At 39.4% G+C, this 18564-nt stretch overlaps 1 protein-coding gene across 1 annotated transcript in view; it reads left to right on the top strand.

Annotated features, from left to right (window-relative positions):
- The first annotated feature begins 1017 nt into the window (after positions 1-1017).
- The window catches only part of LOC137295969 (protein Wnt-16-like), a 49871-nt gene continuing 32324 nt past the window's right edge, over positions 1018-18564 (top strand). Inside the window, exons 1-3 of the mRNA XM_067827582.1 lie at positions 1018-1246; positions 4628-4863; positions 17894-18177. Coding sequence (XP_067683683.1) covers positions 1152-1246; positions 4628-4863; positions 17894-18177 — 615 coding nt within the window. The 5' untranslated portion in view covers positions 1018-1151. The remainder of the gene's footprint in view (positions 1247-4627; positions 4864-17893; positions 18178-18564) is intronic.

Raw genomic sequence — 18564 nt, 5'->3', positions numbered from 1 at the left:
AGTTAGACTGGATATTCATGCACTTCCCAACTTCCTACATACACAAATGTTTTTTTATCCCGATTCATGTAACTCTCAGCTAATTTAGTTTCTTTCTATTTTATTAGTAAATAGCGACTAATACAACAACGTATTTTGCCGTACATGATGCTAAGTTAACAATCATACATGTTCATTATAAATACATACACGTATTGTATTATATACACAAAATAATATATTGCATTTACCATATTACTATCTGTAAGCATAACCATTAACTATTGATATTGACCTCCGTTACTCATCAGAATGAATCATCACACATACAGACTCAATAGTCATATTACTGTATAGCATTCCACATAACATCCATTCCAGATTGTACACCTTTCCACCAAAATCTAAGTTGCAACGGCGGTACTCAGTACTTCATCCACGTCAATGATACACATACATATTTATGACACTATTATGATTATGAAATAATAGTATTTACCATAGTCTAATATTCCTATTAAATGATGTCAACGTGAATATCATTCGTTCATGGTGTTTAGTTCTGTTAGACTGGCATTTTAAAATAGTGTTTAGATCCGTAAATAATAGTTCATTATTCATACAGTATTTTGCTTATCACCATAAATAAATTAAGAATAGATATAATCTTTACGCAATATTCAAAATCTTTATGTCATGTTTTGTTCAATCCACACAGTGCAGCTTCAGCTCCTCATCTTCCGGCAGAGCGCGGGGATAACAGCTCGGGATTCAAGGCGAGAGGAGCGGTGCGACAGTCGGGTTTGTACACCGTCTACGGTAAAGCACTACAACTTTTGTTTTGATTTTGCTGTGATCACTTTATGAATCACAGCCACTGTCACACTGTGAGGCTGACTGGATCCCCACGAGAGCACGTGACTTTCCCCCAGCCAATGAAAACAGGCTGGATTCTACCTGTGTGTCTGTGACCAATGAGAGATGATAGTGAGTGATAAAAGTGTGAAGAATAATAGGCTGATTTCAACAAGTTCTCGGGACAGGCCTTCAAGTCTCTCAATAGCTTGCATGGGCCCGCAGCGGATCGACTCAAATGACTCTAAACTATTGCCCCACGGAGAGATTCGTACCTGCTGTATTTTTGCAAGTCAGATATGTGTGTATGCTAAAACATGGGCCCTCGTCAGCGTGAAGATATTAGTCGATGGACAAAGGCTCTCCTTCTCCTGTACCTGACTTTGGAGATCCACGTGGTAGCGAGCTGGATGTAAGTTCTCGCAGCTTCAAGCCAGTAGGAGAACCTTCTATGATTTTCGGTCGACAATCGACTGATACCGGTGCAAATAAAATGCCGTTTACTTCCCATAAGATAAAAGAGTGACGTTGAATAAACGCTGAAATAAACACAGCGAAAAGATGGCAAAGTGTTTGGGCAATGATCCCCATTCTTCTTGGATGTTTACTATGAGATTGGTTGGAATTTGTTCTGTAATGCTTGTCAGACGGCTGTAGTTCATACATGGTAGGAGTGTTTATAGCTTACAGGAATTACACTTTCCACACGTTTTGGTGCTGTTCGGGTGCGTATTTAAATTTTCCTTTTGTCGCCATATTCTTCTTCTTATACAAAGGTAATGTGTTATATTTTTGTGTAATCGAAACTTTTATTTAAAATGTCATCGCTTTCTTTTAATGGGACATGCATTACTCATTTAATCAAACACGTGTTCGGTTTAAAACATGATATTAAACATTAACACTTCTGTGATCGATTTGTTCAAAATAGTGTTTTGGAGATTCATGATTAACATTGGTAAATAAGTTTGGTAATTAACTGTAGACAGAGCTGTAAACGAATATGTCTTAAATATTTTGTCTGGAGTAAATTTGTATTGTCATTTTGAAATTTTGCTCAATTTCAAATGAATTCCAAATTAATTTCAGAATCTACTAAATTCTTAAATATATCATGGATGTATAGGTATGGATGTTTGTATATTTAGGATTGATACAGAAAGAAATATTGTCATCTGTTGATATGTCTGGTATCGTATGAGTCATGTTTGTTAAATCATTCCTCACAAAATATACATTACAATGACATCATATGAACTGAAAATAATCTCAGCTTTTTCAATTCTACTATTCGTTTGTGTATGTTTTGCGAAAAGATGAAATATAATGAAAGTTTGTGTTTATATGTTTCAATGTATAATAGACATGCGTGACAAACTGTGACATTTTTTTGTATTGTCCGAATGCGTGTGTCACTTTATGGGGTTTAACCGGTCTCTTCTACGTTTGTGTCAAATCGTAATACCACTGTCTCACCTTACATAAGATAATGATCATGAGCAATAAAATGCCGAGCCTAGACCGTATTTGATTTCATTTATATGTCACAACGGATGAACGAATGTCGTAGAAACCTCACATGAAGGTGCGTATATGTAATCCTTAGATGCGAAATTCAGTTTATGTTCTGTCAGCTAAACTTCATAACATATTATTTATTTATTTATTTATTTATTTATTTATTTATTTATTTATTTATTTATTTATTTATTTATTTATTTATTTATTTATTTATTTATTTATTTATTTTGATGAGTAAAAACAAACAATCGGCTGCTTCAATATATTCAATATGTATATCAATAACATTCCTGACTTAATTCCCCTTTTTACATAATTGCGTCAAGAATAAATATTTCCAAAGTCCCTAAATGTTTTGAATACCAAGTTTTTGTGTGACATGTTTTCTCCATATTAGGGCAACGTTTCTGCATATGTTTAAGACACCTAATGTAAAATTTAACAGATATCAGTAATGATTAATATTATTTATACTCATTTCTCACCCATGCAGATGAAATAATGCATGAATATTGAGGCTTTAGGTTAAGTAGTACATCAACATGTCGAAGAACACAGTTCTGTGTTGTTTAAATCATGCAGAAATTGGTATTCAAGTATAAAACGAAGTATTACCGCTGCCAACTTCTGTGTTGTATACACGACGCTTCTTGGCCTTTTCTTTGTCCCAACGTCAGATGAATACAAGCTTATTTCTTCATTTCTTCATCAAACTTAGTGTCCCTCTTGCAACATGCTGGGACTCAGTTAGATTCGTATGTCCAAAACTGTCCACGATTTAAATATAAAACCTCTAGTGTACAGTGTGTTTTATTAAAAAAAGAAAATATCAATGCTTACAAAAATGCTTCTGCTTACAAAAACAAACCCCAGGAAATGCACCTATACAATTTGAAATGCATTTATTCGCCTGAACTACATCTCATCTTGTGTGTTATGGTCTGTATGTGTTTTCAGCCCGTTGTTACAAGATTTCTATTAACAGCGTGTACGCTCACTGTATGGAGATTAATAAGTAATAATGTTTAATACGCTGTTTCAGAGCAGTGTCCTTTCTTAATCAGTGTTACATAGGTATGACAGCATGAGATTTGTTATAAATTACAGGAAAGAATGACAGCAGTGTTGGGAAATGATAGTATTATCTCTGCTTAATTCTTGAAATATATTTGTTGGATTCCTAACCTTATCAAGCTGATTTAAGGGTTATTTAAGTTTAGCTAAGCAGACAACATGAAGTGACTTTGGGATAGTTGTTAGTCACCGTTCCCTATGTATTAGTGTATACATTGCACTGGCTGACAATGAATGTGTGAAGATAGACTGGTATGTAACTAAAGATATAGAGAAATGGTTTTGTAAAACTACCTTTCAAAATGAATACCACCTCATATTCCATGAAAGCGAATATTAATGCCTAATCATGATTGGGTGAAATTTAATTTGTCGTTCTTTGAATTAATTATTTTAAAATTTAATGTATTTCGACTGATACTCTACTTCAATTAACGTTTGAGACACCCTTTTCCTGGGAGTGCACATAATGACACATTTCCCAAATCAACACTTTAAACTTAATCTAATCATAACCTTGCAGCATTTTTATCCCGTTCTGATATTATGTGTATCCAATGAACCTTCTTCAAAAGCTATTGGTGTAACAATATGTGACATATTTGCAGCCTAAACTTTGTGAGCAACGGCAGAACATATACTTTTACATTATTCATTTCTGTGTTGTTGACACAGACATCTGTGATATTTAACATCTCTTATCAAACGTGTTGGAATTAGGGACTATGTACATTTTGATGATCAACCTCTCACATGCCCCGATGATTTTTATCAAGATGTTGAAGACTACCCCAAGGAAGTTGTCATGTATATCAAGCATCTCTTATATCGGCAATTACGTTTGCCACGTCTAGCGATGCCGTATGAAGTGTATGTTTGAATACAGATCTAATGTCATTATGGCACATTTGTCTGGACGCACCAAGGTTCTGTATTTGCGATGAAGCTGTACATCATATTGTATCGAAGTCGCGTTAATTCATTTTTTTCTCCTGTGTTCGTTGGGTACAACGACCCGTGCTAAGAACATTAAATCATTTAGCATTATCACATTATGCTCATAAGCAAATCCAAAAATGTAAGTACTTGCAACATTCTCTTCACGTGCTGATGTAACAGTGTAACCTCTGATATATGCAAACATAAATGGGATTATAAAGAATTCGTCTAAAAACTGCTGTTTTCCATGTGTGTTCAGGTACCTCGGTGTGGCGTCTCTGGCAGGGGCACTTCACGACGACTCCTGCAACGACCTTCCAGGCCTAGTGGTCCAACAACAAGAAGTGTGTCGCAAGAACCCCCAATCCCTTTTGTGCATCAGTGACGGGGCTCGACGGGGGATTCTGGAGTGCCAGAAACAATTCAAATACGAGCGCTGGAATTGCACTGCACGGATCAGGAACAACACAGTATTTCAAACAGTCCTCAAGAAAGGTAAGGCCATCTGTGATTACTAGACAAACTGTGTATCGCAGCCACGTGTAACAATGAAGATACATTCTAAAACTAGTATGAACCATATAACCATGCCACCAGTTATCAGGATCAAGACATGGCCATATTAAGGAATCATAGGTAGATAGCAATGTCCATGCTCACAGCGATCCCATGCAAATGTGGCCGAGTTGACAGTTTTGTATCATTTCCACAATTTTGCTCTCTTATGTAAGCAGTGGCCTATAGCAAGTTATTTCTACCAAAACTCTCATTACGACTGTAACTGACAATACAACTTATGGTAGGTTGGAAGTTCAGGTAAAGAGCTTGGTTGTCAATCTGAAAAAAATCCTTCAGGTATGCTTCTCGAACTGGGCCTGTGTTCGACATGTCCCCTCGCTTTTCTAGCTTCGTTTCTGGATGAAAACAGAGTACACATTTAAGAGATGTCAAAATATAAAATTTGTACATCTACTTACATGAAACGGTGCAGTGACATATGAATATACTGCATCGACTAAAACTATTTTGTTGAAATGTACATGCATTACACTTACCCTCACACCACACTATCACGCATTCTCTCTCTCTCTCTGTCTCTCTCTGTGTCTGTCTCTCTCTCTGTCTCTCTCTCTGTCTGTCTCTCTCTCTCTGTCTGTGTCTCTCTCTCTCTCTCTCTCTCTCTCTCTCTCTCTCTCTGACATGGGGAGGTTGTTGTGAAACGCTTATATACATGTCAGTTTCACAACACTATATGTATGGTTTGTATAAGTACAAGGATTAAGTTAACGTTTCTGCCATGACGGTAGGGTTGTGACAAAATCGAGTTTCACTGTTATTCCTCCGTGATTTTAACCTGGATTCTGGTGCAGAGGAGGCGCTAAATATCATACAGTTCTGGAATTGTAGCAACTAACACGATTAGCGGAAAGGTTACAAGCGCAGATACACATGTGAGTTCACGAAAAAGCTGCCGACGCAAAGTTCATCCCGATATTTTTAGAATGTTTGTTCGTATTATTGTTTGTTTACTCGAAGTGACGAGTCTTTGAACTAGTCCGTTTGTTTGGTTAAATGCCATTTAAAATTGAAGGGAGTCGATCTGGACTTGGGCTCCTCTTCATGTGATCAAGGCCCTTTGTAGGAGTGGTAGTGAACGCCCATCTCATTTGCTGTGTGAACCAGCCTCAGATTGTTTATGTTGATCGGAGTCCTTGTTTAGCTGTCCCGTCAGACGTCATAAATTGTAATTGCTTCAAATCGTACACGATAACATCAAATTATATGGAATTCCCAAACTTTAGTCGTTGATAAAAAGCTCGGATATTTCTTCGTCTTCATCCCCCTGCTGTGCTCAGACCAACCGTTCACTCAAGGAGGTCTCCGTTATGAATAAAGACTCCACAACACCAAGGAAACAGCAACTTTTGCCATCAATTTTCTTTCTTTTTGTCTCTTGATGATTTCTGCAGACTCACATCTCCCGTCCCTGCTAAAGGAAGGAGAGGCGAGACTAGTTTATGGTGTGTGATAAACTCAGTTGGTATCAAGCCATCCCCGCCGTGATGTGCATGTCGAGAGGGGTGCAGGGGCCTGGGGGACGAGAAGTTACCGTCAGCATTTATGTTTATTTGCTTGAAAGAACCGACTGAAATGAATCGGAAAAGAACCATTCCTGCACATCGACGTGAAGCCTCCGAGTGATGGATTAGAGATGGGTTTCCTTACCATTGACTATCCCAACATTGCTGTTTGTCTGACCTGTACTTAAAGGTGGTAGAGTGTAGACATAGGGAGGCTATATACTTTTAGCGGCGTTGATCCACTATGATCATGCGGCATGCTGGCCAGTTGCGGCGAGACAGTTATGTCTGTATTGCTATTAGTACATGTATACAATTGTCTGCCTGGTAAAATACGCAATTGGTACTCGTATTGGTTGTTGCTGAAAAAGAGTGGATGGAAGTACCGGTGGATTGGGAGTATCCAGAGAAGGCTAGATTATGTACTTGATTTTTACAACTGTGACATTGTGTTGTCTTGAATACGTTGGATTGTGATGAAAAGAAGGGGAAGAGTTATCCGCTAATATATTGACCATTAACATCCTGCTTTCGGGTGGTAGGGTCCTGTGGAATCCCATGTACTAGTAACGAAACCATCTTCTTGGCAGTTAAACTAACACACTTTGCCTTCTTTTGGAGAGAAGATGCTTCACTATTTCGACTCTAATTGAGATGTCGAAGGAGATGCCACAAGCTCTGGTATTGTGACATGTGTTGGCACACTTAATGTTCCTGCTGAAAGTATCATCTTCAAAGCTCTCTCTTTGGCTCTCTTTACTGTGTCAGATAGTTGACACCAAGTCTCATGGCAGCTGAAGACAGCCATTTCAGATATAATGCACCAGGACAACAACACAGAGCGCTATTTGGTCTTTTTGTCATAAACAGAGGTGCCTTTTCACATTCATGTGAGCAAACAGTGTCCTCTAGCTGCTTATGAATTTGGCCTAAAAGACTGTGTGTGCAATACATTCTTCGATGACGGGATCACCCCATGTTCTATTAGTGTTAAGGTACATTGTCCACCCGCGTTCTTTTATTTTTCAATATGAACTACCCTCGATATTGAAAGACAAAATGGGGCTCGGTTCGCATGTACATAGTCAAATGCAGTCAAAACATTTCTTTAAATTAATTTGAAATGATGGGGCACAGAACATTAAAATTATATGCTACCAAGTAAAGATAAAAGTTAAATTTGTTATGTCTATTCAGCAATGAATCTGCAACTCGGGGTATTCTGATTCTGCTTTCACGTCTCGGGTGCTTTGTTATTATGGCTAGGCATAATCAATGGCCCTTTTGCATAACATGAAGTGTTTTAATAAACTGTTAAAATTTTAAGAAAAAGTTTGATACGCCATCATCGTCTTCTTGCTTTGATGCAGCGTGTAGGTGCAGATGCTTGCATCCTCCTCCAGCAGGATGCCGAAGATCTCGTAGACGATGTAGAAATTTACATTTATAGAAACATCAAAGCCAAAAAATACTTTCAACGTTCATACGTTACATGGAGACGTGCTGGGGTTCACAGAACGTAAACCGCCAAACGTTCTATAACGTATACGTGGTAAATATTATAGCCGAGCCGCAGGATGAGACGAGGCGGTAGATCATTGTACTGATAAACACATTTCAACATTGTGTGAGAGTATCAAGACAGTCGATGGAATACAGACTTTGCGGGGAAGGCGAGGATGTATTTTCTGTCTACCGCAACAACCGGAAGCTTCTGTGTGTCTACTGCTTAATGGATTATGTCATAAAAATGAAATATGGCCCAGTGCCCCACTAAGTTGTTATATCTGCAGCTGTCATAAGAAACAACACCATATGGTACAACTGCAGAGCTGGACTAGAGGAGCTGTTTCGGTACTTCTACTCGTCTGTTTACTGATAATGAGCCATGCGAGGCATCTGCTCGGTTTAATATGGAACTGAATTTAGTTCCAGTGTACAAGGATTTGTATTACAGTCCCTGTTGTGGTCGTACAGATGATGTGGAGTCATAATATATCACTCATAGTTCATGTTTAGTATATTGCAATATAATGGTAAGCCTTGACTTTTATGAAAATGTAAGCATGACAATGAAACCACTTAATCCGAATGGCACCGATTCCACTGGATTAACATGTACGGACTAACGAATCAGGGACACACGATAATAATACTTTGTATACATACTTGTGTTTCAACACTTATCTCCTGGACTACTAAGGTTCCGCAAACTTGTCATAAAATGTTTAAAATGTATTGATTTAAATTCAACAATCAGTCTCATTAGTGAATCTCCGTTCTATCATGTATGAATTATTGACTGAATGTCGTGGGCACAGGTGATTACAGAGTAGCATGGAACAGTGGTTTTAAAAGCATGGACATGAGTTTATGGTCAGCACAGTATCAGGAAAAGAAACAATTAGATATCTGGAGGGAAGGTAATAAAACTATGGCGTTTCGGTAAATTACGATTTTGTGATAGAAAGGGTCAATAGGGAGCCACCATTAGACTTTGCTCCAACTGATAAAAGTAATATAAGAAATTGTGCGGTAATGTTACTCTGTTTCTTTGCTTAAAACAAGTTCAGATCTTCATTAGACAAGTTCATTCGAGTTTTCTCAATCCTGGAACCATTGCCAACCAATGCAGAAATACACATTTCCATATGAACGTTCAGTGTAGGAAAATATGCTGTTCACCGCTGGGTCATTCTGCTACATGAATCATATAAATATCTTCAGATGCTAGGAATGAATGTTTCGTTTGTGTCGATGTGCCCGCCAGACCGCTCAGTCGGCCCGTCTCTTGAAAGGTTATCAAAGACCGACAGAGAAAAACGTTCACAATGCACAAATTTCTAACAACATGCGTAACATTTCTACAACCTTTTTTGATACTTTATGTTGGTCCCTTTTGTTGCATCTTTTTGTTTATAGCGGAAAAAACAAAACACTTTCAGTCATAAATAGCCGCAATCGTAGATTTTATCATCTTTATCAGCAGAAATACCGCTTGGGACACGTCTGTTCTTGAGTTTATGAATGGCCTCAAAGAAAAACACCCTTTAGGCATCTAAAAGGCGGTTACCCCTACTCCGCAAGGGCAGTGGGATCCTTGGCATATCATGGCCCATCGAGCAGATCGCATCGGAGATGTTGTTAATGTCCGTGTGATCTGAAGGGGATTAAATGAGTTTTGACGACGGAGTCTGAAGCCACACAGCTCGTCTTATACCACTCACTCACTATGTCCCACTGCCCACGGACTCCTCAAATTGATTTCTAACGCTGATGAATGGATGGCAAGCTTTTCTTTGAAGTTGCCTGTTTCGAGACGTGGTGAAATTCTTGAGAGTAAAATAAGAGCGGCTAATGTCAGTCGTCTAGTTTTTGTCGACACCATCGCTAGGCGCCTGACCCATGTTAAAGAAATCCACGTCTCTCGGAGTCTTTTGTCGTCTGCCTTGTGTGTAAAGCAGATAGATTAGCGATTCCGCGCCAAATCCCCTGGCCAGGCAAACGCATTCACTTGGACAGTTAGCAGGGTATATTTGCCCATGTGAAGACTGGAGAATGAGGGTCATTCAAGCGCTATGTTGGCAGGGGTGGGATCGACAGCCCCTAGGACGAGTTCCCTATAGAATTAAAGCAATCTGTCGTGAAATACGGGTGTGTATTGGGCCTGGGATCCACATCTGCATTGTCGGGCGTCATTGGGAGGAGCTGACGTGACCAATTCAAGAGGTCCTTCAAGCTATGATCCTTTTAACTGGTATATCTGAGCAATGAACAAAATACTAGGCAAATAAATGTGTTTACGCAGCCAGAATGCGCCTCGGAACCACGTACAATGACAGAGGGATGGTAACATTCCGGAGAAAGACAGAGGTGCTCGTGTATGGCCGTTCATTGGAGTGACACACGATAGTGTAGGCATATCAGCCGCCTATTGAAATAATTGAGAGCCATGTAGGCGAGCTGTATTGAAATGGCTTCGTGTTATGATATCTGATACATCTTTCACATGCCACCAACTGATCTTGTTTTGAAACATTTGAGTCACACGTGGGGAAAGTGGGATACACCGACGGTGGTTTCTTTAGGAAAACAGTCTCAAGTGATCCTATAAAAAATGACATAATTGTGAATGCGATGATAGTACATGTGTTTATTTGACTACAAGAAATCATTATGCAGGCAGTATGATTAAACGTAATCGGTATTAACATTTAATTCGTCCATTGATTATGACAGTTAATGTAAAGACATGTTATTATGCAAAAAATATCTTAAACAAACTCACATTCTGGTGTATCAGTTTTTAGAATATTTAACAGTAAATAATTACCAGTAAAATACAGTCACCTCTTGAATGTGCCTGTCGGTCACAACTAATGGGATCATATCAAATGGTATGACGTTTATTGTTAATGGCGTTTTTATGATAATGATTTACCGGATTAGCCCGGCTTAGACAGCATAACCCTTGTCTCGAACATCGTATAAATCGACAAGTGGCTTTCAGTGAATTCGGTTGCACTACTTTCCCAAAATCTACATTCGAATAATATGACGCCATTGTACAAAATACTCCTCTATTTTTAAACCACCCGCCAACCCTACAGCCTCCCCTCCTTCACCCCCGCTGTTTACGCACCTCACCGCAGTCACACTCTGGACGATGTCTTCAAAATGCCATCATCCATGTTCAATATGATAAAGTTACGGAAGCTGCGAGTATTTTCTAAACAGTTGCGACACGAGAGGGGTAAGGTTTCTTTGTTTCTTTCTCCCGCTCGCGCTTTTCGTCTCGTGCCCTCTGATGAGGATACCATCCACCTCCCGTTGATACCTGCCTGCTTCCTTTAGAAATAGTCCCCAGATGTGGAGGGATATCGGAGTGAAGGGGATATCGTGTACAAATACAGTACACGTGTTGGAGCAATACTGATACGTGAAGATGAACTCGGGAATTGAAGCAATTCTCGCCAGGCATTGCGTGGAAGCTGAAGTACGGCATTCCACTGAAATTGAGCATTTTCCAGAGAATGTTTTACTGGCATCTGCTACTAGTGCCATTATTTTTAATGATTGTCTTTATAACTGAATTGATACTTTTTGCTGCTGCTGTTGTTGTTGCTGCTGCAGCTGTTGTTGTTGTTGTTGTTCTTGTTGTTGTCTTAGGAGAGTCTCAGCTGTGTCATCATGGCCAGGTAGTGACCAACAGTTTGACCAAACGATCCAGTGATTGAAGCAGTTAGCAACCTATACTGGACATAAATAGTCAGGGATATATGTCAAATTTGAAATTATGAATATTGATCTAGTTATTCATTGACACCCTGATGAAATATTAATCATAAAAATACCCATGCAACTAATTTATTTTGTCCAGTATATATTGAATCCATTTTAAATAATATGCAGAGGAGTAAAATATAATAATTTTTTATTTTACTCTTTTGTTTTTGTTTTTTGTTATTGTTGCGGGTTTTTTTGTTTTGTTTTTTTGTTTGTTTTGTTTGTTTGTTTTGTTTTGTTTTTTTTTGGGGGGGGGTTGTTTGTACAATTGGGAAACTTTAATAATCTCGACTCTAGGATATTCCCACTCCTGGAATACATAAATCTATTACAGATACGTATTACTCACTTTCAAGAATATGACGGCCAGCCGTATGTCAAAAACAAGTAACTCAGCTCAGAAACATAACATCTGTGATCTACAGTATTTTTCTGTACTACATATGTACACTCTGTTCAGAGCATCTATGGATGATTCATTTTGAATTCTATGCTGTTATTTTTCACTCATGCTTTGTTATATTCATAGGGTGTCTCATAACTGTATGCGTGTTAGACTATGTAAGAATTCGAAATCAGTTTGAAGATAAAATTTATTCATGTTCTATAATGATGCAATATAAAAACACACACTTCCCGTGAAGGTGTTAAAAGGTATGTTGCTATAAAGGGCTCATTTACCTTCGACATCCCTGGGGCTACATGCTTTAGATACCAGTCTGATAACAGCGATGTTCGATGTTAGCGATAACATTTGACAAGCAGAATTTACCATTAACCTGAGCTGAGGCTTACGGAAGCTATATATCAAGTGTTATCTTGTAAGGTCTAATTGTTTTCTGTGACCAGTAAGATATCACTCAAGGACCGAAAAGATTAGCAAATATTTCATTAAAACAGCTCATAACTTTGTATATTGTCATGTGCACAGATTCTTAAATAATCTAGGTCTTTGTGTGGTGATCAGTCAGCGTATTTATATGGAATCTAAGAGTTTCTGTACATTTTTGTTCACATTCATTATAATGTGTTTCTTTGTGTTCATGTTTTGAAGCTTTGTTTTTGTTTCTGGATATAATTTGCAAGGTCGTGGTAAACGAACACTTGAAGACTTTGCAGAAGCATCTCACTGTATATCGACCACCAGCACGTGTAGGTAACAGATTCCATGACACAACCTGCACGTGTAGTCCATGTCACCATTTGCACGTGAAGGTTGCAGATTCCATGACACCATTTGCACGTGAAGGTTGCAGATTCCATGACACCATTTCCACGTGAAGGTTGCAGATTCCACGTCACAATTTGCACGTGTCTTTCGCAGATTCCACGTCACCATTTGCACGTGTCTTTCGCAGATTCCATGTCACCACCTGCACATGTAGGTTGCAGATTCCATGTCACTACCTGCACGTGTAGTTAGCATATTCAACCTTTACATGTAGGTAAGACATTTCATGTCACCACCTGCAAGAGCAGGTAACAAATTCCATGTCACCACATGTGTATGTCGTTAGCATGTTCCACCTTCACGTATAGATAACAGAATCCATGTCACCACCTGCACGTGTAGGTAGCTGATTCCATGTCGTGCACGTGGCATTTAACCATCCCCAGAGACCGTGGTATTAATATGTTAGATAAGCTAGAACAGTAGGATGGAGGTCCCGAGGGGGTGCAGAGCGCACAGTTTAGCATACTACCATCGCTGTTAGAGTGGATCTTGTGGGACAACAGTTTGGTTGAACGTATTTGTGTTGGCAGTGACCATACCCGGACATAACCTATGAGGTGCCGTAACATTACCCCTGTAACGAAATGATCAACACGTGCGTTATGGAAGTTCTTAGGGTTTCGTGAGAATTGTGTAGCGATAGCAACGCTTTAATGATGTCAAGAAGTGCAGATGCTCGTGTCAAATCATATTTCATATTTATCAAATTTTCATTTTAAATAATACAGATCCTGATCTCACAATATATTATAATAGAACTTTTTTATTATATTCGGAGGAAGTGAAGATATTCATCTCAAGTCATTTTTCATTGTTTATCACATTTTGTATTACATAATCCAGATTTTAATCTCCCATTCTGTTACAACAGAAACGAGATTCATGAAGCTTTTACATCATGTTCTATATTATCTTATGCTCATAAAATAGAATGTTATAACATTCCAGATCTCTGTCCATCGTATTATTGTTTTACCATCAAGACTAACTGGCAATGATAGCCATCTTACTTCTTTGATAAAATGTACATAGAACTGTATTGATATCTTAAGGTTTTCGGTGGTGTCCGTATGGAATGAACCTGAAGGAACCGCCGACTGTTTGAGAATGTCATGCCACTTGTTTAATTCCTGGTTTGATTCCTGAGCATTTATGAGACTCTGTGGACCCCGCCCCTCCTGCTACCCTGTAATTTGGGGATAAAAAGAAATCGGATGTGTCAGGCATTCGAGGTCTTGATCGCAAAAGCAGGTGTAGAACGTGAGTGATATATAGGGGTCGTATCAAGTTTGTCTTTTTAAAAAAATGTGTAACCAGGTCGCTATTAGCAAAATATCTTATGATAATTATTGGAATATTAAATCACCCGTATATATCGATCAGGACAATCATGAATTGGTGTCTCATACGGGGGATATGGTATTCAGTCAAGAGACACTTTATTACTTTTGACACGTTCCCTAATGGCAGGTAACCTGTTGAGCCTGTCGAAGACATTCCTCATGTTGAACACGGGCGAAATCCAATATACTAACCTGAATATTAAGTGTCTTGATTTGTCTGTTCTTTTACTGTGTTGTTAATGGTTCACTGAACAGGTCAGAACCTCCAAGGATGTTTTTTTTGTATGTGTATCCGTAATTGTGCACTCAGCTGATATCACGTCATAGCATGATCCTTTTAGTCTCAAATAAGACCTTGTATGGATACTTAAATTGTTTAGTACTCAAACTGCATCCAGAATCATTACGTTTATCTCCAGTGGTTTTAGCAGATATTCGGTTAACAATTCTTGGTTGAAATAACTTGATCGTAATGTGCATGTCAATATGTAACCATGTTGGTGCCTAATATTACTATATCCAGACATCTGTCCACATTGAGGACATCATCTTTATACACCCCCAGACCTCCCTCCCCTCTCTCCGCTCTACCCCCCCCCTCTCTCTCTCTTTCTCTCTCTCTCTCTCTCTCCCTCTCTCTCTCTCTCCAGCTCACATGTCTCCCTGCCTTCGCTCTACCCACACCCACAACCACCACCACCCATCTCTCTCAGTTTAATCTTTTGCTCCCTCCGTCTTCCCACGTCCACCCATCCGTCCACCCACCCATATTCATCTGTCTATGGTAGAGTTCACTCCGTGTTATGATAACGTAACCTGACACAGAGTCGTGCTACCTATTATCCGCGGATGGTTACACTACATTCAGTGGGTGCACACCTCCAACAAATGCGCTGTTGGTGTTGATGACTGTTAACCGCTTTTACATGAACCAGTGGATATGTGTGGTGATACAAAGTGCATCAGAGACGCCTAGACATTCGCATAAAAAGGCAACAATTATTGGGGAATTGTACCCTTGTAACCGATTCAGTCAATTTGATAATAAATACACAACAAATATGCTCTTAAGACGGTGACATAAACACAGATCTAAACACCTTACAAATTTCAATACGTTTCTATAGTAGATCATTTAGCAGAAGGGGCGATCGATTTGACAGAATGACAGAATTTACGATGATAAATAATGGCGTGCGTTTGTGTGAGTGTTTGCGTGTGTGATTCTTTTTTCAAAATGGACATATTTAATTGCTAATATTAATTAATTAATCAATTGCTAATAAAGGAGAAAAGGAAGCATATGTTTCATGTCTAAATATTACCTTCAACATAATCTACCGACAAACCACCCCAAACTTGGTTGTATGGTTGCCTTCTCTGTCGATGCTAAAGCTGCCAGTACCCCGGCGTTTCTAGCGGAGTATTGTCCTGACCCAGCCTCCTGTGCGTTAATTCAGTAAATAACTGTATTTTAAAGCACATTTTATTGCCTCTATAGCTGTACATAGACTTGGTTGGGCTAGATGCTACCAGGTAGTTTTATTGCCATCTAAAACTTCTTTGTCATGGTAATGAGGACATTTCTTTTCCCCCTTTTCACCAATCTGAACGAATTGTGGTATTTGAAAGAGGCCAGGTGAAATATTACCCCCCATTGGAGGCCGGCATACAAATTCATTTAGAAGTTTAAACATTACAAAATGTTGGCGAGGGGCTTAGCTGTCAAGGGTATCCTGTTAGCCTTCACAGAGGACAATTGCAGCGAATTTCAATTGTAGTATTTGGGCAGGCTCTTTCTGTGATACGTAAATCAGATGCTGGTAAATGCACGGCCGATGTGATATCCTGCTTACTACGAACCCTCTGTATACGAAACATGGATGACCACAAACATACTGGACCTATGCAACAAGGTACATCAATTTTTCGAACTGATAAACGTGTCGGTGACACAAAGCTAATAGTCCGTTGGTGCTTTACGATCTCTACGTTGGTTCTTTGAAATAAGTGTTTCAATGAACATACAGTGAACAAGGTATCATTTTTAACCAAAATGGTATGCTTCAAAATAATGGTAAGTAAAGTTTAACGTAGACTAACATGTAATCTCTGAAAGGAACATATTTTACAGAAAAAGACGGTTCATAAATTGGAATCATAAAATGTAATGAGTCATGAAACTTGCTTCATTTCCTGAAGCTAGTAACTTGACTTACCACATATCCTAGACTTGCATGGGCTAATTTGGATATAATTGTTTCACGGTCTGTATGGCAGATTATATTTTACACGGCACTAAGCACTGTCAAAGCAAGAACAGCACAAAAATTTGAAAATCTATTCGTATATTTCAACAAGATTGTATTTTACACAGAACAGGTGTCACCTTTGTCCTTTTACAATGAAATGATCTGATTTTAGATAAAGAGTGTTGACACTGATATCAAAGACATGACACCTTTCTTTGGACACCTGTGAAGATCCGGGTTAAAAGTGATCTTCATCAGTCAGCAGTCCATGCTAACAGGATCACCAACAGGATCAGGTTGTTAGGCTTGCCGACTTTGTTGACACACGTCATCGTATCTCAATCGTGTACATCGATGCTCATGCTGTTGAGCTCTGGATTGTCTGGTTCAGACTCGATTATTTACAGACCACCGCCATGTAGTTGAAATATTGCTTAGCGCGGCGATAAATAGCAAACCAACCAACCAAAGTTTCTTAAGTTGAGACACCAACTGAGGAGAATGTGAACATATGAGACAATGATAGATGTGCGTCATTGTTTTCTTTTGTGGTATGTTCGGAATGGAGTTTCACTCCTTTTGTAATACGTGCGCCGTCAGTCGTCTGTCGCAACTAATTTGCAACCACGTACCTCACTTTGGCTTTCCATGAAGACTCCGTATTAGAATAGAACCCGAATAAGCTGTTTTGAATCAGAAGGAGGGTCTGACTAATTGTATTCCATGGTGCCCCGATGCTCATGCTACCAATCGACCCGTAAAGGTCCTTGATAGATTTCGCCTTTAGCAACCCATGCTTGCCATGAAAGGCGACTAACGGGATCGGGTGGCCAGGCTCGCTAGCTTGGTTGACACCTGTCACGGGTTATCATGTGCGCAGATCGATGCTCATGCTGTTGATCACTTGATTGTCTGGTCTAGGCTCGATTATTTACAGACCACCGCCATATAGCTGGAATATTCCTTAGTGCGGCGTAAAACTAAAGTCACTAACTGATTCATGATATCAATCACTGGGTAATCCAGTCAGATCCAGGTTTATACATGGCTCCGTATAGTGTGAGAGAGTGTTGTGATGCGGGGCAAAGAAACCACGAAACAACAAACTTTGATCAAGAAACAACAAACTAACTTTTTCACAATTATTCACGACTTGATGTGCCTGGAACTCAATACAATTGTTCTGCCAGTACCGCTATAGGCCTACAATACAGCCATGGCCCTTTATGCAAGTGAACCCAGATTTTTCGTACGTACAATTTGAATGCAGTGTGCAAGCAATATACACTTCACTCAAAGATGTCAGTTATAATTTGCCATCTCTTGCAGGTACACGGGAGACAGCCTTTATTTACTCGATCCTCAGTGCAGGCGTTGTGCACGCTGTGACGATGGCCTGCTCGGCCGGCAACCTGACTGACTGCTCATGTGATATGTCCAATTACGGAGAGGCCGATGTCGAAGGATGGAAGTGGGGCGGCTGTAGCGACAACATCAACTACGGGATATGGTTCAGTCAAAAGTTTGTGGACGCGCCGGATAAAACCAGACATAAAGATACTTGGGATATCAGGAATAAGATGAACCTGCACAACAATGAAGTTGGTCGGAAGGTGAGATTGCGCGGCATGTCGTCAGTCTCTACTGAGTGAGTGAGTGAGTAGGTAAATAGGTGGGTAGGTGAGTGAGTGAGTTCAAGTAAAGGTGAGTTTGAAAGTGAGTTGGATTGAGTGTGTGAGAGTTACAGTTACAGAGTTCTAGCCTCATGACGACGGCCTGTAAAGAATCATACCTGGTCAAGGGGAACCAGAGATCTTTTATGGACACCTCCAAGACAAAATGACAAACAGAACTCCAGGAAATACCGTGGAAGGGACCGCTCATAACTTCTAGCTAGTGAGGGTGTTGATGAGTTTATGGAGAATGTTGTACAAAGTAAGATAAACACGCGCAGACACGCACGCACACGCACACACGCACACACACGCGCACACACGCAC

Source organism: Haliotis asinina, chromosome 9, assembly GCF_037392515.1.
Source record: "Haliotis asinina isolate JCU_RB_2024 chromosome 9, JCU_Hal_asi_v2, whole genome shotgun sequence".
Lineage (NCBI taxonomy): Eukaryota > Metazoa > Mollusca > Gastropoda > Lepetellida > Haliotidae > Haliotis > Haliotis asinina.
The sequence above is the reverse complement of the archived record's forward strand: the minus strand, read 5'-3'. Positions and strand labels throughout refer to the sequence as shown.